General features: G+C 34.2%; 1 protein-coding gene across 5 annotated transcripts in view; it reads right to left on the bottom strand.

Annotated features, from left to right (window-relative positions):
• Positions 1–26521, bottom strand: part of IPO11 (importin 11) — a 246493-nt gene that overhangs the window by 125627 nt on the left and 94345 nt on the right. For all 5 annotated transcript variants that reach the window (XM_067031019.1, XM_067031018.1, XM_059063535.2 and 2 more), the window contains 6 exons: positions 25520–25635; positions 19986–20062; positions 13692–13771; positions 13173–13253; positions 1563–1658; positions 1127–1240 (listed from right to left, as the gene is read on the bottom strand). In XM_067031019.1, the coding sequence (XP_066887120.1) occupies positions 1127–1240; positions 1563–1658; positions 13173–13253; positions 13692–13771; positions 19986–20062; positions 25520–25635 (564 nt within the window). The remainder of the gene's footprint in view (positions 1–1126; positions 1241–1562; positions 1659–13172; positions 13254–13691; positions 13772–19985; positions 20063–25519; positions 25636–26521) is intronic.

Below are 26521 nucleotides of genomic sequence, written 5' to 3'. Positions count from 1 at the left end.
AACAAGTCACTAAATCTCTCCAAGCCTCAGATTTCTCAGGTGTGAGATGGAAATAAAAATATTATTATCCATTGGGTTGTCGTGAGGAATTAAAATAATACATAAAATGTATATTGTTAAATATAGTTATTATTAAATCCACTCAACAGATTTTGCTGAACTCAAGTGAATAAACTCTTTAAACTTTTAACATTATTCCATCACAGTTAAATTTAATGAAGCTAATGAAAAAGCTGTCCTGCCTATTCATCAAAATAAAGTCTAGATTCTCTAATTAGATTAGTCTAATTCTGGAAAAACTATATACATTCTACAGTGTGCACTTCCTTACTCTGGATTTTCATTAAAAGTGGAAATGGTAATACCTATTTCAGCCACAAACCAAAAGATTTCACAAACTACCCCTCCATTCTAGAGATCAGTCAAGTACATTCCACCTTCTACATTTTATAAATCTTAACAGATTAATGACTTAAGACATAAAAACCATATTTTAATATAATGTATGTAGTCTCAAGTAACCAACTCACTTAATACCCTATTCCATACTTACTCAGGTGGTTGGTTTCAGTTACAGTATATTTTTAATAAGCTTCTGCTGAAAAAGTCATTTCCCACAATAATGATGACAGAAACTCATTGCATGGCATTAAGAACAAATTCATTAAGGAAATGAAACAAAGGTAGTACATGATTATATGTAAAGTATTCTTGTCTCATTTTATGTATGAGTTAACAAAAACTGCAACCATAACAAATCAAAATTCTATCCTATGGCTAAGCAGAATAAAATTGCCTATTTTGAGAGAGAACAAAATTTAAGTTTCAACTGCCATTCACAGGTTTCTTTCTCCTTCTCCCAAATTATAGTATCAATACAACTTATTAAAGATTTAAAATAACAAAAGTATTTATTTCAAAATCATCTGTTTGTTGAAAGTAATTCCATGAATGACTCAACTATGTACTATTTCATTTCGTATTCTTGAACATAATAAAATTTGATTCATGGAAATAAATAAAGTTTAAATACTACAAGACTTTTATAGACTCATTATTTCACGAAATTATTTCCAATCTTTATTTGGATAAAGACCTCCTTCAATTTAAGTAAATTGTTTCTTACCTCCTGATTAAATTTATGTGCCATCTCATTAAGTAGTGAGGAAAAGAAACTAGTGTTTTGTAGCAGGACTCGACCCATGACGCCGAGATACGTTGACATCACTACAGGATACCTCTGTACAATTAAAATACAGCATATGTAAAACTGTGTTATGGTACAAGTATAAACAATTATAAACAATCATTGACAAAGTAACAATCAACCAGGATATGAAATAACAATATTCTTCTTTACACTGCTTCTTTAGAATGAACACCAATATTGCCTGAGTTCTAACTAAATATGTATGTCATACAAGGTAATATATATGTATTATGTACATATTTATATGGATTATCTATGTGAAGAAGAAATAATTTTCCAATGAATAAGGAAAATAATTAAAATAGAACCCTAGAATCCAATACTAACTTTAGAAGCTTAAGAAAAATCTTACCTCCCCTTCTATAATACCTCTGAAAACACAGGGTAGAATTGGTTGAAACATTTGCGGGCTTAATACTGGGTTCACTTTAAGGGCATTTTCCACAACCTAAAAACCAAAATGACACATTGGTAATGCTTAATAATGCAAGTCACTGCTTTATGCAAAACAAATGTAAAGAAAACAATGTATTAAATATCATATATATACAAGTACATGAAGTATTCAATATTTTAGACACACTTTTATAAGATAATCCATTAAAAATTACAATTCGATTTTAAGTATGTAATATTTAGACACAGTTATACATCTTACATAGATAATTAATCCCATTTTGATAACAGATATGTTAATGTACTTATCTTTGCATTTTAAATAAACAACCCTTATACAATGTTAATGTCTAATCATTAGAGAAATGCAAATCAAAACTACAATGAGATATCATCTCACACTGGTCAGAATGGCCATCATCAAAAAATCTACAAACAATAAATGCTGGAGAGGATGTGGAGAAAAGGGAACACTCTTACACTGTCGGTAGAAATGTAAATTGATACAGCCAATGCGGAGAACAGTATGGAGGTTCCTTAAAAAACTACAAATAGAACTACCATATGACCCAGCCATCCCACTACTGGGCATATACCCTGAGAAAACTGTAATTCAAAAAGAGTCATGTACCAAAATGTTCATTGCAGCTCTCTTTACAATAGCCAGGACATGGAAGCAATCTAAGTGTCCATCAACAGATGAATGGATAAAGAAGATGTGGCACATATATACAATGGAATATTACTCAGCCATAAAAAGAAACAAAATTGAGTTATTTGTAGTGAGGTGGATGGACCTGGAGTCTGTCATACAGAGTGAAGTCAGAAAGAGAAAAACAAATACCGTATGCTAACACATATATATGGAATCTAAGAAAAAAAAATGTCATGAAGAGCCTAGGGGTAGGACAGGAATAAAACACAGACCTACTAGAGCATGGACTTGAGGATATGGGGAGGGGGAAGGGTAAGCTGTGACGAAGTGAGAGTGTGGCATGAACATATATACACTACCAAACATAGGGTGGATAGCTAGTGGGAAGCAGCCACATGGCACAGGGAGATCAGCTAGGTGGTTTGTGACCACCTAGAGGGGTGGGATAGGGAGGGTGGGAGGGAGAGAGATGCAAGAGGGAAGAGATATGGGAACATATGTATATGTATAACTGATCCACTTTGTTGTAAAGCAGAAACTAACACACCATTGTAAAGCAATTATACTCCAATAAAGATGTTAAAAAATGTTAATGTCTATTTAATGTTTTATAATGTTTAATGTTTATTGTCTTATTGAGGCAATAAAAGGCACTTCAAAAGTATTTTAATAGTGAAAAGGGAAATCAGTAACAACTACACTCACTATCCAAAAATAAGTCTACATTTAAATTCATCCATAAATTGGATGGAAAAGGGCATGTTCATATATACTGCATATTTATTAAACAAGAAATAATCTTATTTTATTTATAATACAATCATACAGATTATTAACCATGCACATTGACTGTTACAGATGAAAATTTGAAACATAAATTACTTTTATCTGAGTGAGATGGGCTCCCTCTATAACAAAGACAGGTAGCATGAAATTCAAACTGGGGTGGGATTTGTTTGTTTGTTTGTTCCAGGGTTGGGGGGGGGGGTGGAGTAAGGAAGACAGTGGTCAGAAAGCAGCAGTGAGGACCAAGAAGAAATGTCCATACTTCTAGCCCCACTGCTTTCGGGGTAAGAATGAAAGCAGACACCATTTGAGAGGGTTGTGGGCAAGGAGAAGTCTCAAGGCAGAGCCAGGTTTCCCTTAAAATGTCCAGCAATGTTTCTCAAGACTGACTACTGGCATTCTGAGTAGGACAAGTGTTTACTGTGCAGGACTATTCCACCTATTGAGGGGTTTTTAGCATCTCTGACCTCCGTTCATTATGTGCCAATGGCATGCTCCCAACACAGCAACAATCAAATACACCTCATACATTTCAAAACATTCTCAAGGTAAGCAAACAGTACAATGGATGACAACATCCTCTAATTTTGTGCAAGAAGTAAAAGGAATGTGCAAAGAAAAGTCTAAACATACAAAAACTTTTACTGTGGGCTGAACACTATGCTATCTAATAAGAAATACAGGATAAAAGATATCACAGTTCCTGATTAAAAGCAACAGGAGATGATGAGATTCAGAACATGATTAAATCTGACCTCAATAAGGTTTACTTTGTCAAAAAATTAGATTTGGAATAGAGGGGGAAGGTGTAGATAAGCTACCCAGAGGCAGATGTCACGAGACATTTTATCTATGAATGGAAAGTAAGGCCATCTGCTGATTGTTAGACACACTATAATTTCATTTTCTCCTAAAACCCCACTAAACTTATATAAAAAGATTTTAAAGGGAGGGGGAATAATTTTAAAAGGAAAAAAGGAATGAGAAATGAATATTGGAAGGTACAAAGAGGAAATTCAAGAGGTAACTGACTTAGATGAGAGAAAGCTGAAATCTAAGGTTGCAATAGAGAAAGCTGAGAACAACTCAATGCACATCAGATATATCTTCTCCCTACCTCTCCCCACCAAAACCCACAGGAATTAGCAGAGCCATACATCTTTGGAAAGGAGAGTAAAGGAAAAGCTAAAAATAAGACAGGTTGGAAGTCTACTTAAGAAACAGATTGCCAGATATTCCCTAATCTGCATATTTGGGCAACTGACCTTCCCCCACCCCAGGAGAAGACTGTGTATTTTCTTTAAAGAGTCTAAGAGAGACTTTCCAGACTAAAAGGGCCCAAGAGTGCCTGGCACTATTAATTAAAAAAACCCTAAATCAAGGCACATCACTGTAAAATTTCAGAACACTAGGAAAAAGAAAAAGAAGCTACAAGCTTGGGAAGGGGGAGCAAGGTGGGAGAGTTAGCATGGCTCTCTGAAAGATACTTCTTCAAGAAACTTAAAGTAATAAAATCCTTATGGGTCAATGTGTCTGAACATATTGAACAGAGACAAGTGGCAGAGAACTCAGTGCACTTAAAAAATTACACTAAAAAAATTATTAACTCCAAAGATTACAGAAGTTTGTGCAGAAAAGGAAAAGTAATTACATACTTAAGATTATGACTTTTAAAACGTAAATTCACTGAAACGTACCATTCAATACAATCCAGCTGTTATTATGCATTTTCTTTATATATAAAGGTACAGTGTGTAAAGGATTCACTTATTTCAGAACTAAAATGGAGTCTTTGCATTCAAAAAGGTTAGGAACCATAGAAACGATGAGATCCTTTCTGAAAAATTACGCAGGAAAATGCCACTATCAGACTTGGAGGCAAGGACTGTGGATCAGAATCAAGAGAAAATCAGAAAGCAGACCTGATCATATATAAAAAACCAATTGAACAGGTGACCAAAGGTGAAGAAGTCTGGGATTACTCCTAGTTTTCACGTTTGGTCAATGGGTACAATCGTGATGCCATTAATAATAGTGAGGCTTCACTTTAGACATGGTGAACTTGAGAAACCTGTGGGAAAATCTGTATGGAATGGTCTTATTTCCACACACATAACACTCTATACAGTCCACTTTCTAGGGAAGGTATTGCAGTTCTGACCTAAAAGTCAGAGTTCAAATTATGACGATTTCCATAATGAAGAAGGTTATTTCATAATGATCAGAATCCTACCAAACATTTTGATCAGCAGCACTGCTTTCACTTCTAAACAAGATTTTGAAAAATGCATCTAATGATTTCAGTGGTAATAAACAATTTTGTATATTTTAAGTGAAATGCACATACAGCCAGATGGCTAAACATGTCTAAGAAGGAAATAACACTAAAGACAACTAAAGCAATAACAGGTAGTTTATAAAAAGGTAATTTACAGATACTGAGAGAATTTAAATCATAACTTACTCTTCTTGGGGGCAATCATTATGTTCTCAGGGATTTTAACATGTTTGCTATGTTTTAATCCACTTGGTTTAGTTTTGTTTTGATGCTCAAACTGTCCCAATATTAGGCAGTGGGAGGTCCTTCAAGTTGACTCTTGCATCCTTTTGACAAAATCCCACCTTCTCTTCCTTCTGGCACAAGGAGAGGTCCCCAGTTTATGTTGTGTCTCTCCTGCCCGAGCTCTGGAGTCAACCAGCAGGACACAGTATTTACAGACCATAATATAGGTTGTGAGGTGCTCATTGCCACTGGATTGATACTGCTTCTAGGTCTTTACTTACACAGATTTAGGAAATTTATTTTTCTCTTCCTGAGAAGTATATACCAATAATTCACCAAATTCAATTTAAGACTACAGCATTTTATATAACTTCTTTAATAGTTCCATCTTTCTTCCCTTATATTGAAAAATCCCAGATTCTAATAACCCTAACTTATTTGCTTCTAACTGCTATGTACAAAAATGTCCACATATGTACATATGGGTTTCAAAATAATAATACCGATATTACTGATAACAATAACAATACTGAAAGCAATTTATAATTTCCTTATGTTTCTTTTTGTTCTAATGTTATATCCCACCAGGGAGGGAAATGTAAAATACTATGTTAATTGAAATATTCTCAGATGACTTATGCCACCAACATAATAATAGTTAGATTCAAATGTTTCCTTTTTTTTATGTTTAGAACTGCTTTTACTTTATTATTTTAAACCATATGAAACACCTCTATGGCTTCAAACCCTAAAGTACAAAACATACATCCTGAAAGATCTAGCTTGCATTCTCTGTCCCTCTTTTCCCTACATAACTACTTTTCTTAATTTGGTTTATTTTTCCATTGCTATCTATGCTGCACTCTTTAAATACAAGAAAACTCTAGACACTGTTCCTTGCTTAACTCTAAAACTATATACAGAGGTCATCTTCATTCCTTTCTAAGACTGCACAGTACTCCTCTGTGTGGCTGAATAAGGTGCAGTACCGCCTATCATCCAATCACCTATTACTAATTATTTTTATCAGCATTTTGCTATTACAAATAGAACTTCTTAACTTTACTTTCAATCCACCCCCTTTCTGAATATACCTGAAATAGTTTAGAAAGACTATGTTTTTAATAATATAATCCCTGTGAAAAATGTAGGCTTTTAGTTTGTGCCTTACACTCAAACAATTTTTTTGATTTAGGCTTACATTGCATACAAAGTGGTTAAGACCACGGATGCTTAAGTCAGAATGCCTATGTTTATATAACATGGCTCCAATACTTACTAGTTGTGTGACCTTGGACAAAGTATTTATCTCTTTGTGATTTAATTTCTCATCTGTAAAAATGGGGAAAAGAACAGTACCACTGTCACAGGTTTATGTGAGGATTAAATGAACTCTATGCTATGTGCTTAGAAATGTGTATCATATAGTAAATGCTAGTATTAGCTGTAATTATTACAGAATAAACTATACCTTAAAAATATGCGTGCCATCTTAAATAAGGCTTATCACAGTGAATAAAACCAACATGGCTCATTACTGCCTAATAAGACCATGATAAAAAAGATAATTTCTAAACTCAAATTGGTATGTACATGTATGGATAAATTTCAAATTAAAGAAAAATGTTAAATTTGAGTATTTTTAGAATATAATTGTATTCATCTAGATAATTTGTTCCAAGTCACAGAATACAATAAAGCCTATTTTTGCTCTGAAGGCAGGCATACTTGTCTCTCTATCCAATTTTCATAACATTGTAATTTTCTGCTTCAAAGAACAAAGAAGTTGTTTCCAGATACTGTCAGAAATTAGTATAACAGTGACACTTAGTCAAAAATATATTAAAAATGTTATATTGCATACTATATTAAGAAACAGCATCTGAGAGGTACTAAAAAATGGAAAAAAAATGAGCCAATATTAAAAACTATTTTAACTTTATTGGAACTCTGAGAATAGGAAAATGCCAAAAATGTTGAGAGTTCTCTCAGCTTTCAAGTACAAGCATAAAAGTACCATTATCCTAAAATATTCTTTTATATTAAAAAAAACACAAATAATTTATTCATGATAATTAGTATATTTCTAGTATTTAGCATCCATTTAATAAACAATAAAATTCAGTTTCTGGGATTTCAAATCAAATACAGAGGTTTAGCTACAGCAATGTTATATAAAAATATAGTCTTAAACACATGTTATATAATTCAAGTATTTATATCCTATTTATGACCCCCTGGCTAGCATACTTAGAGAGAAACTGGTTTAATGTGTAACGCATGTTAAATGTTACAAATATTTCAATGTATATTTGGATGGTAACTGATTTGTGCTGAATCATTCAATCAAAAATTATTAGGCACAACTGGAGGACAAATAATGACATTACCTTCTCTCAGTTCAAGGAAAAAGGAGAAGCAAATAGATTTCTTTCTAGTAAACCTGTAAGGATAGTGTTGTACATTATATAAATTTGGAATTTTCCATAATAAAATTTTTAAAAGAGCATGTTATTTTGAAAAGAAAGAAAGAATTTAAAACAATTATTTTTAAAAAGCCAGCTGAGATAACATGGTTCTGGAAAAAGTAAAACTCTATCACTGTGCAAATCATCTACTTAAGTTATAAAAAATTTAACTAATGTATTATTTTAAATAAACATTTATTTACAAGAGATGGTCAAAGGAAGAGTTCCCTGGTGGCCTGTTCTCCCCCAAAGGGAGATTAAATAATTAGATAACTATATAATTAAATTAAAATAGCCAACACTTGTATTAACTGATTACATGTTAGGCAATGTTACAAGTGCTTTATACATATACGGTCATATAATCCTCACCACAACCTGAGGAAGTACGTAATATTTTTATCCCCATTTTACAGATGGAAAGTGAGGAACAGAGATTAACTGGTTCACCTCATACAGCAGTGAAGTAGCAGAGCTAATATTCTAACCCTAGCAGTTTTGCTTAAGTCACCTGCTAAGTTATACTAGGTCTAATTATTTTGTAAGAATATAATTTAAAACAAATAGTAAAAGAAAATATTCTCCTTAGGACATATCCTAAAAACTTGCCTCATTTTTCAAATAAACTTCAAAATCCCATTCCATATGACTCAGAAAAAGCTGTCTTTCAATAATTACTAATAATATTACAGAAAAGCAGGAGGAAAAAAACACTTTCAACTCAAATTTTTTTCTGGTAGGTGTTTATAAACATAAGAAACAACCTTTTTTCATCACTTAGAATTTATAGATTATAATTTGTCACATGGATTTCAGATATTAGTTAGATTATTAAAAATCATATAGTACATCTTATATAATAAATAAGAGAATTTAAGTCCAAAATATACTCAAGAATGTATAAGTAACAGAGCTGTGTGTACAAAACCAAAGCACAGGTCAAGGAGAGAATAACATTCCAAATGCAGTTATTATTTACTAAACTTAGGATCATGGATAAGCTTACAGCCTAGTAAAGGAGAGAAAGATAAAACACACACATATTGAAAAATCTACAAAGGCAGCATCAAAATGACACGACAATTTTCTCTCAAATTTCTATCACTCCCACATTGCCAATCAGTTATTTCTCAAACAGAATTAAGTCCAAAGTATCAATTCCTTATATCCCTACTTTCAGAGAACAAATTATCACCAAGGCAAAAGATGAAGCTGAGATTCTGTAAAACAGATGGAAGTTCCTCAACATAATTATATATTGCCACTGTATCAGTTTGGTAAGGGCATAAATGCAATAAAAATTCACAAAAATAGTTTAGCAAACAACATGTCTAACATTACTTGCTTGTAAGCTTTGGAGCTAGAATACTTTGAAATCAGTACAGGTGAGGATTGATTAGACACATGGCAATAGACTAGGCCTCCAGTATCTGGGGTCTTGACACGCCACACACACAGATTCCTGTTATTACTCCTTCAGAGTCCACAAGCTTCTCAGTAACAAGGGCATACATTCCCATCCTTTACCCCCTACTCTAAAATAAAGAAACTGAAGAACCTATGAAATTAAAACCAGAGAGTTCTGCTGTATTTTCACTCTATATTTACCCACTTCTTAGTTTATAACAATATTTTGGATTTAAGTTTCCATTGTGATTTCAAATATAAAACAGCAAATCAGAGAGTGTGAAAAATGTAATATGTCTGATAAATAACCTTTCTGGGAAAAATCAGAATTTACCAAAGAACTTTTTATTTCAACTCTTGTTAAAAGTCTTTACTTTACAAGATTTCTCTTACAAAGTCTAAGACGACATTCTAATATAACTGAATCATTCTTAAATATCAACCTAAACATCTGTAAGATAGAATTCACTTAAAAATGAATACTGAGGGCTTCTCTGATGGCGCAGTGGTTGAGAGTCCGCCTGCTGATGCAGGGGACACGGGTTCATGCCCTGGTCCGGGAAGATCCCACATGCCGCAGAGTGGCTGGGCCCGTGAGCCATGGCCGTTGAGCCTGCGCGTCCAGAGCCTGTGCTCTGCAACGGGAGAGGCCACAACAGTGAGAGGCCCACGTACCGCAAAAAAAAAAACAAAAAACTGAGATGAATACTACTCAGTCTCCTCAATAAGTGCAGATGTACTAATCATCCTGTAATGTTCCTCTGCCTCATAGTGACAGGCACCAGGCAGCTCTGACAATCTTCTCTTTTTATCTGGAAACAAGGTCATATGCCAGTTTCTTACTCTCTTCACCTAACATTGTATCTACAGCTTCAATCACTACCAGTCTTGCCAGCTCTCTCAAAAAACAAACTCTTGCCCCTTCTACATACGCTCTAGACTCAAAATCCCAATCTCCTGTATCATTCTGGCGCCACCTTCCTTTCTATTGGGTCACTTTCACCTACAAAATCTACTCAGATCAGATTTTCCTCACTGCCTCTCCACACACAAAAGCTATCTTTTTATTTTTTAACAGTAAATTCTTGTTATGGAATGACTTGTGCCCTGCCCCCTGCAAAAGATATGCTGAAGTCCTAATCCCAAGTACCTGTGAATGTGACCTTAAGTGGAAATAGAGTCTTTGTAGATATAATTAAGTTAAGATGAAGTTATTATGGTAGGCCCTTAATGCATTATGACTGGTGCCCTTATAAGAGAAGACAAAGATACAAGGAGAATGTCATGTGATAATCGAGGCAGAGACTGGAGTGACGCATGTATAAGCCAAGGAAGCCAGAAACTGCTGGCCACCACCAGAAGCTAAGAGAAAGGAATGGAACAGATTCTCCCCTAGAGTCTTCAGAGAGAGTATGGCCCTGCCAACATCTTGATTTCAGACTTGTAATTTCCAGAACTCTGTGAGAGAGATAATCACTATAAATGTTATAAATTAGTTCTGGTTGTTTTAAGCCACCCAGGTTGTGATACTTTGTTATGGTAGCCCTAGGAAACAAATATAGTTCTTAATAATATAATCATTTTCTCATCACTTTATAATTTAACACTTCAGTAATCTGGCATATGAACCCCTCCAATTTATAGACACTAAAGGTTTTAAATAACACCATTATCCCCACCCTCAACAGACAATTATCACAGTATTCTCTCTGTTCTTATTTTTGTTCACTTCTCTGCAGTATTTAACACTGTATTAATCTAATTCATCCTACTAGGATTGCCAGAATTAGCAAATAAAAGTACTATGTTTTATCTGGTAACCCTAACCCTACCAAACATTTAAGACCCAGGTCCCACCTCAACCCTTTCTCCCTGAAAAATGTTCTCTGAAAAATGCTGGGTTAGATGACCACATCTATACTCCCAGAGTAACATAAAGCCAATGGACAGCAATGGCTCACACTAGAAAGTGCTCATGAAAATCACCTAGGGAACTTTTTAAAAAGAAATACTAACATCTTATGTCCTACTCAAATTTTCAAAAAGTTCACCAGGTAATCTGAGATACCTCTAATCCAAAACAACATAACACACTAAATATGGGCTGACTGTTTACCTGCCTCCTTCCCCCCAAAGAATGAATTACTCAAGAGCAGAAACTGTGGTTTTTCTATCACGTATGCCTACCAGAACACACTGAATACCAGTTACAGGGATTGGCAAACAATGCCCTTGGGCCAAATCCGAACAACTATATGATCCTGTAAATAAAGCGTTTTTGGATACAGCCACAGGCATTAATTTACGTACCATCTATGCCTGCTTTCAATTCACAACAAAACATATAAATAGTTGAGACAAAGACTATATGGCCCACAAAACCTAAAACATTTACTAGCTGGTCCTTTATAGAAAAAGTTTGCTGACCCCTGACCTATATGGTGAATGACTGAATAATCAGCAATGATAGTAAATGCAACCAATTTGAAAATCAAATTAACATGCATATTAACACATATATCTGGAGCTTTATATGTGCATACATGTGTATAATGTCCAAAGAACAGCACATAAAATAGTGTAATGCTTGAATAAGTGCCAACTGATGATTACTCTTATTGGTTATTATGAAAGACTTTACTACCTGCACAAACTTATACCCACTTAGTCCCCCAAAATGTACTATGGGTTGTTGCTATGATTATTGTGGTTAACACATTTCTTACAATGAACCTCTTTGGGCAAACACTTTTTCATTTCACTGGGAGGAAATCAAATTGTTTTTAGGATCTAAAGCAATGCCATAGTTTTCACACAAAAAAATGCTACTTGGTTAAGCTATAGTAACACATCACCTAAGTAGCTCTCATATCTGACTTAAAACATAGCTAAGAAATTAGAAACAGAAAAGAGATGCTTTTAACAAGTACACCTTCTCACAAAATCCATACAAAATATGTGTGTGTGTGACACATACATGTGAAGATATATTTATATATACATTTATATTTAAATATATACATTTGATACTCCTTTATCTTTAATATATATATAAACATACAACTCAGAGACTGTTGGTTATTAAGTATACACAATTATATACAATATATAAAGATAATATATAGTGATTCTATAAAAATATAATGCATAAAGATTAACTCAGAGCCCATGGGTTCTTTTTTTGTTTGTAAGGTTTTTTTTAATTGAGGTATAATTGACATATAACACTATATTAGTTTCAGGTATACAATATAATGATTCAACATTGGTTCTTAGTTATACACAGTCCATACAAACTTGGTACTCTAACTTCGAGAGCCAATCCAAATTAAAAGTACCAAATTATAGTGGGAGTACTGTGTCCAAAAAGCAGGCTAACAAACTGGAGAGGTGAGAAGTATCAGATGTCACCAGGCTTTGGATAATTTATAAAAGTTTTAAAAGCCTTGCTACACAAAGTGAAGTCTCAGGATGAGGGGGAACTTTGAGTGGGGTCCCATTAGCAGAAAGGTAGTTAGAAATGTGGAATCTGCATTTTAACAACATCCTCAGGTGATCTATATGCACAGTCAAATTTGACACCCCTGGTCCAGAGGTATTAAACCAATTTAATATAGCTAAAAGAAAACATTCTGTCTAGAGTTACTCTTCCCCTCCTTGCCCATCATCTAAAACCAAATGAAGGTCCAATTTCACAAAATACAGATGGAAAATTTACAACAATATTCATTAGAAAGATGACAGTACCTTTAGCACTTGAACTTGACCTTCTGTAGTAATTTCATTTAGCAGTTCACAAAAGGACTGACAAAGACCTACTGCATATGTCTGAAATTCAATGAAAAGTCAAAATATACATATGAATATATCTGCAATATCAAAAAAGGTGTAAAATTAAATTGGGGACTCATTATAATCTATTTGAGAATTAGATACTAAAGCTCTAAGCATATAAAATTTCAATTAGAACTCTTTAGGAAAAGTTTAAGAAACAAAAAATACAGTTTATTGCTATTTTAATTTTTGTAGAAATATAAGGATATATGTACATGTAGAACATATTTTCTATGTTAAATAACATAATTCATGAAACTATATCACATCTGCCCCACAGTAGGCAATGCTTATGACGTCTTTCCCCCCTTAAAGTAATAAATCAATCTATTAAATTTTGAAAAGGTTTCAAAATAAGATTCCTGATTTCAAATAAGAAACAATCAAAATAATAACTATATAAATTTTTACAATGCAAAAACTACAACATACCTGTAAAAATTCTGTTGATGATAAAAAGATATAACCATTGATGATCTTAAAGCAGGTTCTGAGACTTTCTGAACTTAGTTCTGCCAAAACAATAGTTTTTTAAAAAAGAACAAATTAAATCATTGTTCAAAATCAGTTTAAATGAAGTGACTTATTTTTTTTTTTTTTTGCAATACGCGGGCCTCTCACTGTTGTGGCTTCTCCCATTGTGGAGCACAGGCTCCAGACGCGCAGGCTCAGCGGCCATGGCTCACGGGCCCTGCCGCTCTGTGGCATGTGGGATCTTCCCGGACCAGGGCACGAACCCATATCCCCTGCATCGGCAGGCGGACTCTCAACCACTGCGCCACCAGGGAAGCCCTGAAGTGACTTATTTAAAGCTAAGTTACATGCCCTTCTTTACAAATCTTTTCTGAATGCTATTCAGATGGCTAGCATATAAATATCTATCTAAAAACTGGCATTAACCTGTAACTTAATGCTTTCCCATATACCTCCCACTAGTTAAAACAACTTAGAAAATACTAAGCTCCCTTTTCTTTCCTTTCAGAAAATAACTACATGATCCAACCTTGCATTTCAAACTAAATTTCTAGTACCAGCATGGCAAACGACATGCAACTGAGTCATTTTACCATCATATTTTGGTATCTGCTTAAATAGGTTCACTCAATAAGCATTTACTGAGTGTCTACTGTGCTGGCACTGAACATGCTACCCTACTTACGAAAAGAGTCCCTGTTATACTCCAAAAATTATATTGTGTTTAGATATTCCCAATTACTGGGCTTTGTTCTTCAAATCCACTCCTCTATGAAAAACCTACACATAAAAAATCTTCTTTAAAATGTTATTACCAGAGTAGTATAGGAAAAGGATAGTTTCTAATTATTGTTTTTCAAGTGCAAAGCAGAAAACTTGTTAAAATTTAAACTGATCAAATGTTTATGCAGTGTTATTTTACATGTCTTATCACATACAATAATGATACAACAGAACACAGATTATAGATGTATATAATTATACAGATCAAAACATGACCCCCAAATATCATCTATATCTAAAATCTTTCATTCTGTATTGCTACTATTTTAGAAATCGTATTCACTTGCAATAGGACAGATTAAAAAATGTTTCCTGGCAAAAGCAAAGGCCCTGGGTTCTTACCTAACTCACATCCTAGCAAAGTGAGAAGATATTCTATTCAGGTGAGAATTACCCATACCCTTTCACAAGAAAATGACAATCCCACTCAAAGCTCAAAACGTGTTTTAAAGGCATTATTTTCTATACTTTAGGGATTTAACATACTAGTTTAAAATGAGAATGTAGAGGGGACAGAAAGTAACCAACTTGTTACCATGCTAACGGAAGACATAAAAAGAAATAATAAAGGCTGTCACCTAAATATTTTTCACAACAGAAGAGAAAATCTCAGGATAAAGGGGTAGGCCATTACATTGGATAAAGTTATTCTTATGAACAATTCACATGTCCTTTTCTCCTCAAGGAGCAAGTCCAGTCAAGTCTAAACTTGTGCACACTGTTTAACAGACCAACAATGAACAGCAGACTGTTTGGCAACCACCGTTTTGGCAACCACCGTGATAAATAAGGCAGAGGGTCTACACTTAAGTGAGAACTTAGAATGTCTACATTCCCGGTATGTCAGTGAATATAATTTCTAAATCACTGCCATCTAAAATTTTATCAAGATCTATGATGAAGGAGACAATATTTAAGAAAGATTGATTTAAAAAACCATAGTACCAGGACTTCCCTGGTGGCTCAGTGGTTAAGAATCCGCCTGCCAATGCAGGGGACATGGTCGAGCACTGGTCTGGGAAGATCCCACATGCCACAGAGCAAATAAGCCTATGCGCCACAACTACTGAGCCTGCGCTCTAGAGCCTACGAGCCACAACTACTGAAGCCTGTACGCCTAGAGCCCGTGCTCTGCAACAAGAGAAGCCACCGCAATGAGAAGCCCACGCACCACAACAAAGATTAGCCCCTGCTCACGCAACTAGAGAAAGCCTGCGTGCAGCAATGAAGACCCAATGCAGCCAAAAATAAATAAATAAATTTATTTGAAAAACAAAAAAAAAGGGCTTCCCTGGTGGCGCAGTGGTTGAGAGTCCGCCTGCCAATGCAGGGGACACGGGTTCGTGCCCCGGTCCGGGAAGATCCCACATGCCGCGGAGCGGCTAGGCCTGTGAGCCATGGCCGCTGAGCCTACGCGTCCGGAGCCTGTGCTTCGCAACGGGAGAGGCCACAACAGTGAGAGGCCCGCGTACTGCAAAAAAACCCAAACAAACCTAAAAATAAAAACCACAGTACCCATCTCTTCTTACAGATATTTTAAAAGCTATTTCTAGATTAATTTATATAAGCAAATAAGCAATTAGGTCACTTCATATTGTTTTCCATGCCTCCATCATGCCAAGGACAACTTTTACTAAATTTCCTAAGGCATGCTATCATCAGCAAATATTAAATACAGATAGTAAAAAAATAGTCCTAAATTTAATAAATTTACCTATTTTAAAGTATATTGAACATTGCTCATTATATCCATGGGTTCCTAGTAAGACTCCGATAAAAAATTCTTGTCTGCTCCTAGTATCATGAAGAGCTGACCATACAACAGATCTGTATTTATTTTCAGCCCTGTGAATAATTTAATTCAAATGTTCTCAACCATGGGCAATTTTGCCCCCTAGGGGACATCTGGCAATGTCTGGAAACTCTGGTTGTTAAAACTAGCATCTAGTGGGTTGAGACTAAAGTATTAAGCTTCCTACAATGCTCTAAACAGTCCCTCACAAGAAAGAATTACAGGGCCCAAAATGTCAACAATTTTGAAAATCCCTAACTTAAGTGATCAAGTTTTTCTTTCATAGACAGAGAGCTCTGATTCAAATCTGTAATCCATCAAAGTACCTAGTTATGCTGTGTGCACATGATTTATATTTATTAGTCTAATTATAATTTATATTCCATTTCTGTTTTTCTCTATTCTTTGGCTCTTATTTTTAATTTCTACTTTCATGTTATATTTTACTTATTCTTTTTAATCATATTATTTAATGTTTATGTTTGGAAATGAAACTATAGTAGCTTCTTCTTTTATTTCAAATTCTGATAAAATATGAAGGCTAAAATGTATAAAATAGCCTACACATCATCAAGATGTCAGATGGGAAAAAGTTTCTTCCAAATTAGAAAAATTTTATTGGTCAAGGAACATTAGCTTGGCCCTTACAACAACATGGACACATGGACAAGAGTCAGTCAGGTGTTTATCTTTTAAGTAATGAGAATACTGAGAAAATTAATACCATAAAAAAGATATAAAGGATTTTAAAAATAAGCCTTTAGAACTAAATTATTAGAATTAGTTATAGCCTATGGTTCTACTTAAAGTATCTCCAGTTCTACTTACATTTGGGGAAAAGGGCATGAAATGAATTTTAGCCTTGGATTTATTCACACTTAATTAACATATCCTAAAAATCATTAACTTAAACACCAATATTGTTGGTTTTATGTGTTGTAAATGTAAATGAGAAACTTCCAGCCAGCAGCTTTATTTCTACTTGGAAAAAAATAATAGCCATCATACTCATTAAATAAATGTTTAAAAATCACTGATCTAATAGGAAAAAATGTTTTCACCTTTAAGAAAAGTGAGTATTCATTTTGATCTATATTCTTAAAAGATTAAAATAAATATTCTGGTTATATTTCAAAATAAATTTTAAAGCTCACCTGAAAGAATGTACATGCAAAAAGCTACATATCAAACAATATTAATTAGTTGTGCAATACTCAAACAAAAATAAAGGTAATACTGATTTCAAGGTATACTAAACATTCAAAGATATAATTTGTATACAGAATTTCTTCACATTATTAAGTTAACTAACAAATCCTACAGAGCCAGTGGTTCAGTACTTTTTCTTTTAAAATAGCAATAATGTTGACAGTAATAGTAGTAATAAATATAATTACAAAACACTTAAATGGTGCTTATTATGTGCCAGACATTGTTCTAAACACATAAAAGGCCTTATTGATTTATAAGGACTATGCTTCAACCACAAAGCTTTCTATGGTAAAACTGTACTTTAGTACCTACCTAAAACTACACTCAAAATAGTGTCATATGGTTATAGGAGGGTTAGTTATGTGCTTTTTTTTCAGTCTCTTCTTCCTGGCTACCAATCTTCTCTCCCACCACGTTGTAAAGGCCAGGCAGGCTGAATTTGGGGTGGAATACAAAGGTGAAGTGCAATCACCTTGTGAAGTTACCCATATGTGAAAATGGCTGAATCCTGTTCATGACTAAGTTGATAATGGGCCTAGTCGAAGTTTCCATTCTCAGGGCAACTATAAAAAGAAGCACTGTGGATTACCCAGAATGGTACTATATATGGTCTCCAACTGGTAGACTAGAACTAAATGGCCTTCACCGAGAGTAAAAGAAAGTAAAAGGACTTTTCTTATTCTCTTTCTCTATGATATCTTAGCTACAAAACTTTTCCTAGGAGACTAGCAATAAGTGACTGGTCTATTGCCACTGTCTTCATGTTTGAAAATTTCTTCCATAACTTTATGGGGATACTAGATGATAAAACATCAAATGGCTTTTTATTAGAAAACAGATGGCATCTTGGTATTATCTGAGGTCTAATTTATTCTGAAGAATGGGGTAGAAGAACAACAACAACAAAATCAGAAAACACGAGGGACTAATCACATTATCTATAGCCCCCATGATCATCCAGCAAATGAAGACATGTTTTTTATTTTTTTAAATAAATTTATTTATTTTATTTATTTATTTATTTTAAATTTTTGGCTGTGTTGAGTCTTCATTGCTGCACACGGGCTTTCTCTAGTTGTGGCAAGCAGGGGCTACTCTTAGTTGCAGCGTGCAGGCTTCTCATTGCAGTGGTTTCTCTTGTTGTGGAGCACGGGCTCTAGGCGTGCGGTCTTCAGTAGTTGTGGCAGATGGGCTCAGTAGTTGTGGCTCGCGGGCTCTAGAGTGCACGCTCAGTACTTGGGGCACACAGGCTTAGTTGCTCTACAGCATGTGGTATCTTCCCAGACCAGGGCTCGAACCTATGTCCCCTGAACTGGTAGGCGGATTCTTAACCACGGTGCCACCAGGGAAGCCCAACAGATGTTTTTTAATCAGCTATAATTATGTTTTAGTCCACACTTGATGATTTTATCAAAGAATGTGTCTACCTTTCTGGTGCATCATTATACCTCAGTAATACTTTCCCTCTAATAAAACTGCTCACTACAAGTAAGTTCTCAGAAAAAATAATTTTGATATTGCCATAATAAGCATGCCATTTTTCCTGGTTTTTTTTCCTACATGAATGCCCTCTCCTGACAATATTAAACTATTCAGTCAGTATATCCAAAGTTCTAATGAAGGAATTAAAGATGCTTCATGGGTGAGTCTTAGAGAGTGCGAACTCTGAATGGAATAAATGTAAATAATTTTTACATTTTGTAAATAAACAATTTTTTAAAATGGTAGTAATCTGCAGACTGAAAAAGAAGCAAAGAAAAAGAAGCAAAATAGCACTGTATACAATTCTTAAATACTCTGTGAGGTTTAAATGTGAATTTGCACTGGTAAAATCGCTCACAAAATAACCCTGTGAACAAAATATTTTTTGTAAATTTAAGATATTACATACTTGTGAAAGGTAGCTGATATGTAGCAGATAAGTATTGGCTTTCAATGACTAAGTATCATCAGAATACATGTTCAGAAAAGAATCTAACCAGGTATCATCCATGGTGGCTAACAGAGACTAACAGCCTACTCCTAGCACAGTGGCCAGCTCTCTGGTGTCACATGCCAAAAGTGTTGCTTTAAAACATTAAGCTTCCTGATTTCAAGCTTCTACATAAGTAATACCTCAACAAACAAACAAATTATTTTCTAATATTTAATAATCTTTATTTTGGTGGTTCCTTAGCTAAATCCGAAACATGTACAGAGCTCATTTGTTAACAACTGACAGCACAAAATCAATTTTCAATTAAGTATAAGTTAAGTAAATTTAGTGTTTGCTCTTTAATATGCAGAAATAACTCTAAAAAGTTATACTGTAGGAAAAATTCTAGAAATTATTAAAACATTACACAACTTATTTCTCAAAACCAAGGGCATTAGTAAAAATGGAAGGTATGATTTATAGTCACCTATAATGCCCCAAATTATGGTTGCATTCAAAAACAGTGGTAATTTTATGCTTTAATACATACCTAGAAGTGGTGACATATTCTGAAATATACGAAGTAACTCTGGTGTAATACATGGGCTGTTTTCCAAAGTCACTAACCTAGGGAAAAAAAACAGACAATTAAATCACTTTCCATAACCATTAAAGCTATGACTATAAAAAGCAAAGAAATCCAACTTGACTAGTAATCAAGAAAATATAAATTATAACCAAAACAGGTATAATTTTACCCCCACCAGATCAGCAGAATGTTAAATGTGACATACCATGTATTGTCAAAGCTATAAAAGTGGGAACTCTTGCATACTGCTAACAACAGTGCAAGCTGATATAGTCACTTTGGGAAATAATTATTATCTGGTAATACTGAATATGTATATGTGTATATACCTATGACCTGGCACTATTTCTAGGCAGAAATGTGCACAGGGCATAAGGTCTTATACATTTGCTCTAGGAGTCATGCACAAGAATGTTCAGAGTCGCATTATTTGAACAACAAACAAAATGGCAAACGAGTAAATGAATTGTTACGAGTAAATGAATATGTATATGTGTATATACCTATGACCTGGCACTATTTCTAGGCAGAAATGTGCACAGGGCATAAGGTCTTATACATTTGCTCTAGGAGTCATGCACAAGAATGTTCAGAGTCGCATTATTTGAACAACAAACAAAATGGCAAACGAGTAAATGAATTGTTACAGTCACACCATTAAGCTCATCACTATGGATGAATCTCCAGACAGGAAGCAAAAAAAGTAAGTTAGAACACATATGATACAACTTATATAAAGTTAAAATATACTGTTTAGAGATACACACACATATGTAATTTTAAAGGCATTAAAACACAAGAAAGAAAACCAAGGAATGAAAACAAAAAAATCAGTACAGTGGGTTATCCCTGGCATGGATGCAGGAAGATTCAACAAACATGCCACACCATGGGCTTCAGAGACATTCTTATTGTATTTCTTACCAGAGTAGGGAAAATTGATTTTCATTTTATGTAAGTTATAAATAATTATAGACAATATGACCTCATATTATTTTGTGTCTATGAAATACTTCACAAATTTTAAATGACAAAATCAGGTAATCTGGGCAGGATATTACAAAGGGAAAACCAGCTACCCCAAAATGAAGTACTTCCAACATGCACAAGCAATGATGTCTTTGACACCTTAACTTGATCAACAGTAACAGGATTTTAAAGAGAAAGATGAATACCATATGATATCACTTATATGTGAAATCTAAAATATGGCACAAATGAACCTATATGCGAACAGAAACAGACTCAGAGACGTAGAGAACAGGTTTGTGGTTGCCAAGGGGGAGGGGCGTGGGGGAGGGATGGACTGGGAGTCTGGGGTTAGTAGATGCCAACTATTACATACAGAATGGATAAACAACAAGGTGCCGCCACACAGCACAGGGAACTATATTCAATATCCTGGGATAAACCGTAATGGAAAAGAATATAAAAAAGAATGTATATGTGTGTGTAACTGAGTCACTTTGGTGTACAGAAGAAATTAACACAACATTGTAAATCAACTATACTTCAATAAAAAATAAATTTAAAAAACAGCAACAGGATTTTATTTCATTTTTAAAGAATGAAACTTCAGGAAAGGTGAAAAAAACACATTATTCTATTCACCTTTAAAATAACCATGAAGCCAAAAGAACAACTACACTCCAGTCCTGGGGTTTCACCGAGAAAAAAATTGGAGGTCATATTCTAAATGCCAAAAGATGTTTAAAAAAACTCTCTTACTCAATAGGTCCAGATTAAGATTCTATCTGCAGCTTGTTCCTTCCCTTCTACTGTCATTACCTTAGCTAAAAGGCCACTCAGGTCATTGTCACTCTCACTTCCTATGCTAGTTCCCACAGTATAAACTATGCTATTCAAAAGAGGAAAAAGTCTTGAAGAACTTAAACTACTTAAAAATAAAATGACATGGTTTGTAATTCCAGATTAAACAAATAAAGACTTGGAAAGGAGATGTAGTGAGGCAAAGTCAAAGCACTAAATTCTTTACCATCAGGGAAAGGGAAAAGTTAACTATTTTGATGAATAATTAGACAAAGCTATATGCACCTACATCTTTGAATAGAGAAATGTAAAATTAATGTCATCCTTCCACAAAAAATGTAGAAAAGAGAGAGCATAAAGTAAAAAGACAGGCATATCAGTTCAACAAATAAATATAAGACCATTAAAATTCTTTTGAAGTAAAGTCTCTTTGGTTAGGTTAAAATATAAAATTTAAAAATTTGCTCTGTATAGAACATAAATAAATTTCAGATAAAAAAGCTAAAATGTAAAAGATGAACATATATAGTTAAATCAAATCTAAACAAAATAAACCATACAATATTAATATAAAATTTAAATGCAAAAGAATTAAAAGGTGGAAAATTAATCACTGGAAACATACATTATATCACATGATGCTTCATAAAAAATTTTAAATATATTTTATTTAATAAATCTTATAACACTATACAAAAGTATCAAAACTGTGCAGTTAATTTTTTTTAACTTACAGATCAAAAATGCTAGAAAGGGGCACTCACATGAAGAAAACTGAATGGGCTATTTTAATACATCAGGGTCAAGATGAAAAAGCAAAATAATGTGAACTAACAATCTACAAGTTAAAAAGAACAGATATACATGAAAGTCTGTATCTTTGATACTATCATTACTATTTATGTGAATGTATTACAAAAATAGATACTATAAGAAGTCACTAAAATTCACATTAAGTTTCAAAATATTGTACAAGTGTTATGTTATATTTACAATGCAATAAATCCAGGCCTGAACCATATATTTTAATATCAGCAAAAAAATAAACAATGTTGGGTCAAAGAAGTCATGAAAAAAAAAATCACATAATCCGCCTGAAAATTTTTTCATTGTAAACAAGACCACAAACATCAACTCGTACTGGTAAGCCCTATCAGTTCAAATTTCCATTCCCCAGGATAACTATTTTATACCTCTGTCCCCACAGACTTCTCTCATCTTATAAATACTCCCATGACACTCAATTGATTACTATACTTCATATTTTGTTGAGAAAACAGAAGCTATTAGATGGAACACCTTCCCATCTCATTCTATTACAATACAGAAACCTATCTTCCTGCCTCGAGTTAAAATGGACGAAATACCCCTGCTGCTATTTAAAGAAAAAAAAAAAAAATCAACTCCTTCCACTTATGCTGAATCCCATTCCTTCTTGCCTCCTTCAATTATCTCACTCTCTTGAGCCTCATACCTCTAGATCTTCATTCCCGCACTAGCCAACTGTTAACGCAATTTCAACATCCTCTTCATAGTAAAAACTTTCAAACAAGCTGTCAATGCTCACAGTCTGTACTTACTTAACTCCAATTCATTCTTCAGTCTACTCCAATTCTTCCTTCTGTGCTCACTACTCCTCTGAAACCCCTCCTATCATCTCCATTCACTTCTCTGTACACTCTTACAAGGACAATCAGCAACATTTGACATACTTAACCATTCCCTCTTATAGTAAATATTCTCTCTTGGCTTGGTTTTCCTCCTATATCACCTCTGATGGCTCCTCGTGTGACCTCAGAATGTTTTTTCTTCAGGATTCTGCCCTGAGCACAAGGCTCTCTATCTACCCTTTTATTCCTAGGCAATCTCACCAATTCTCAGACTTTACAAATCATACACAACACGCTAACCACTTTACAAACAGTATCTCATGCTTACAACAACCACATCAGGTAGAAATTATTTTTCCTCATTTTACAGAAGGAAAGGCTCACAGAAAATGATTACAAACCTAACGCAGTGGTATACGTGGGACTGGCCACCTATATCTGCTTCCAAATACGAGTTCTAACCCGTTAAGAAAATTATATTAAGAAGTGTGTATGCTGATTCTCTAAATAATCTTAGCTTTAATAAATTTGATAAATTTTTAAAATGTATCCTAATGATTTAATTTTGTTTACATATAACGAAAGGCTAGGAAAAAAGTAATTACCATTAGTAGAGCAATGCACTTCTATTATTACCTGTTCATATAATCCCTTAAAATTTTATCTACCTCTCATTAACACGTTAATATACTAAATCTGTAATTATATTGATAAGTATATGAGTCTGCCTCTTTATTATAACTAATATTTTTAATCTTTATGATAGATATCATATACATATGGTTACAGAAAAGTATCTATGTGCCAGAGGTTTTAATTTGTAATCTAGAGTAGAAGCTGGCAAACTATAGCTCATGGGCCAAACCAATACCCTTTTTCTGTAAGTGATGTTTTATTGGAACACAGCCATGTCCATTTGTTCATCTACTGTCTATGACTGCTTTGGTGCTGAAACAGCAGAGTTGAAGAGTTGGGACAGAAAGTACATAGCCTGTGAAGCCTAAAATAATTACCATCTGCTCCTTTAGGGAAAAAGTTTGCCAACCTCTGATCTAGAGTAATCCATCCTGTACGAATAAATATATATGAATATAAGAGGCTCCAACACATGCTAGTTTACAATCATTTAAGTCACTTAAGTTCAAACAACATAACCTGGAAAAGAATATGAGAAACACAAATTGCAAATTAGTAAGTATCTACCTAGTTATGTTTTTAAATTGTTCATCTAGTATTCTGATACAGATCATTAATTTTACCATTTGCATCAAAGACAATTTCTTAGAATCAAAAAACTGTTCATTCCTAGACATCCAAGCAAAACTGAAGGAAGGGAGGGAGGAAGGGAAGAAGGGAGGGAAGGAGTGAGGGAGGGATATACTACAAATGTTTATTTTTTCTGTGGTTATTTTCTGATTTGCTTTTTTAATTCCAATACTAGGTTTTTAATTAGAACTTTAAAACCTTTCCTGTATTATTAATTACATCTTAAATAAAGATTGGCCCTGAAGAAAACTGCTGCCATCAGTAAGACGAAGAAAAGATTTCTACTCAGTCTGTACTTACTTAACTCTCATTCATTCATTTCACAGTTTGTAGCTCTGAGATGCCACAGAAACAGGGTTTGTTTTTTACCTCTTAACACTATGTACTACTTACTCAGTAAAATAAGTCAAGACTAAGTAGCATTAACATTTAGGGCTGAGGCAGTCTATCTCAGCACTTACTGGGTAAAGCAGTAAGAGGTTGAAAATAACTCAATATCCCGCAAAACATCTCATTTAATTTAATACACTGGAAGTTTTATGTCAATTTTTAGTTTTGATCAAGATTCCCCATTTTACATTCCAAATTCCAAAAGATAAAATTCAGCTAAGTTCTTACTGAAACTTCCTCTCTAACTTTGACTATTAGAAGCCTACACTGAGTGACAGCTGCCAAGAAAAGTTGGAGCTACGTATTATGTTACCCAGTTCAGGGAAACTGACTTTATGTTTTTGTCTTTAAATGCTGAGTTTTTAAGCCCTATTACATGACCTTTGCTTTACTGCCATGAGTAGGGAAGGCCAGGAAAATAAATAAATAAGATCCACGGTATCAAGTTTTTCCTCTTACCATAATTCTAAACCATCTTCCAGAAGATAAACATGTGGAGGCTGGGAAACATCTGTACTCAGTTGAATAACTGGGAGCAGGAAAGGGTACAGGTTCTTGCTGTCTGCTCCTAATCCCTATGGGAAGTATAAATAAAACTTAACATAAGATACTCTAAGGTTCCACCTCCCACCAAAAAATCACCTATCATATTTAAAAGCCCTAAAACCAACTTATAAAAAATCAATCAGATTTTAAAAGAATGGTTCTAATTATAAGCACTACTAAAACAAAATTAGTTCTGTTTACAATTGGAAAAAAAATATTATTCAATTGCCTAATGGTAGTAAAACCATATATACCAAGGCTACACATATCTGTTCATTGTAAGAGATTTCTCATATAAATATTTATTTTCCCTTCTCTGACAACTGAAGGTGTTAACAATGATGTATGAAATTCTACAAATTATCTCACCTAAATAAGCTAAAATGAACCCAATCTAAATGTTCATCAGTAAGATAATTAAATTATAATACCTTCATATTCTAGAATACTGAGTAGCCATGAAAAAGGATTAGGCATGGAAGGAAAACAATCTCAAAAATAATGACAAATTGGGATTAAAAAGAAATGTGGGGCTTCCCTGGTGGCGCAGTGGTTGACAGTCTGCCTGCCGATGCAGGGGCCGTGAGTTTGTGCCCCGATCCGGGAGGATCCCACATGCCACGGAGCGGCTGGGCCCGTGAGCCATGGCCGCTGAGCCTGCGCGTCCGGAGCCTGTGCTCCGCAGCAGGAGAGGCCACAACAGTGAGAGGCCCAGGTACCACAAAAAAAAAAAAAAAAAGAAATGTGTATAACAATTCCACATGCCAAACAATTTTTTTAAATAACTATGTATCTGATATGAAGATACATGCATAAAAATGTTTCTTGGGAGCAAACAGAAAAAACTGTCAACACTAGTTAAATATGGATATTGGAAAAGGATGTTGGAAGAAGGTAAAAGGAGTCTTTTTTAAT

This window comes from Kogia breviceps, chromosome 4 (genome assembly GCF_026419965.1).
Source record: "Kogia breviceps isolate mKogBre1 chromosome 4, mKogBre1 haplotype 1, whole genome shotgun sequence".
In the NCBI taxonomy this organism is placed as follows: Eukaryota; Metazoa; Chordata; class Mammalia; order Artiodactyla; family Physeteridae; genus Kogia; species Kogia breviceps.
Note: the sequence above shows the minus strand (reverse complement) of the source record. Positions and strands in the feature narration are given on the sequence as shown.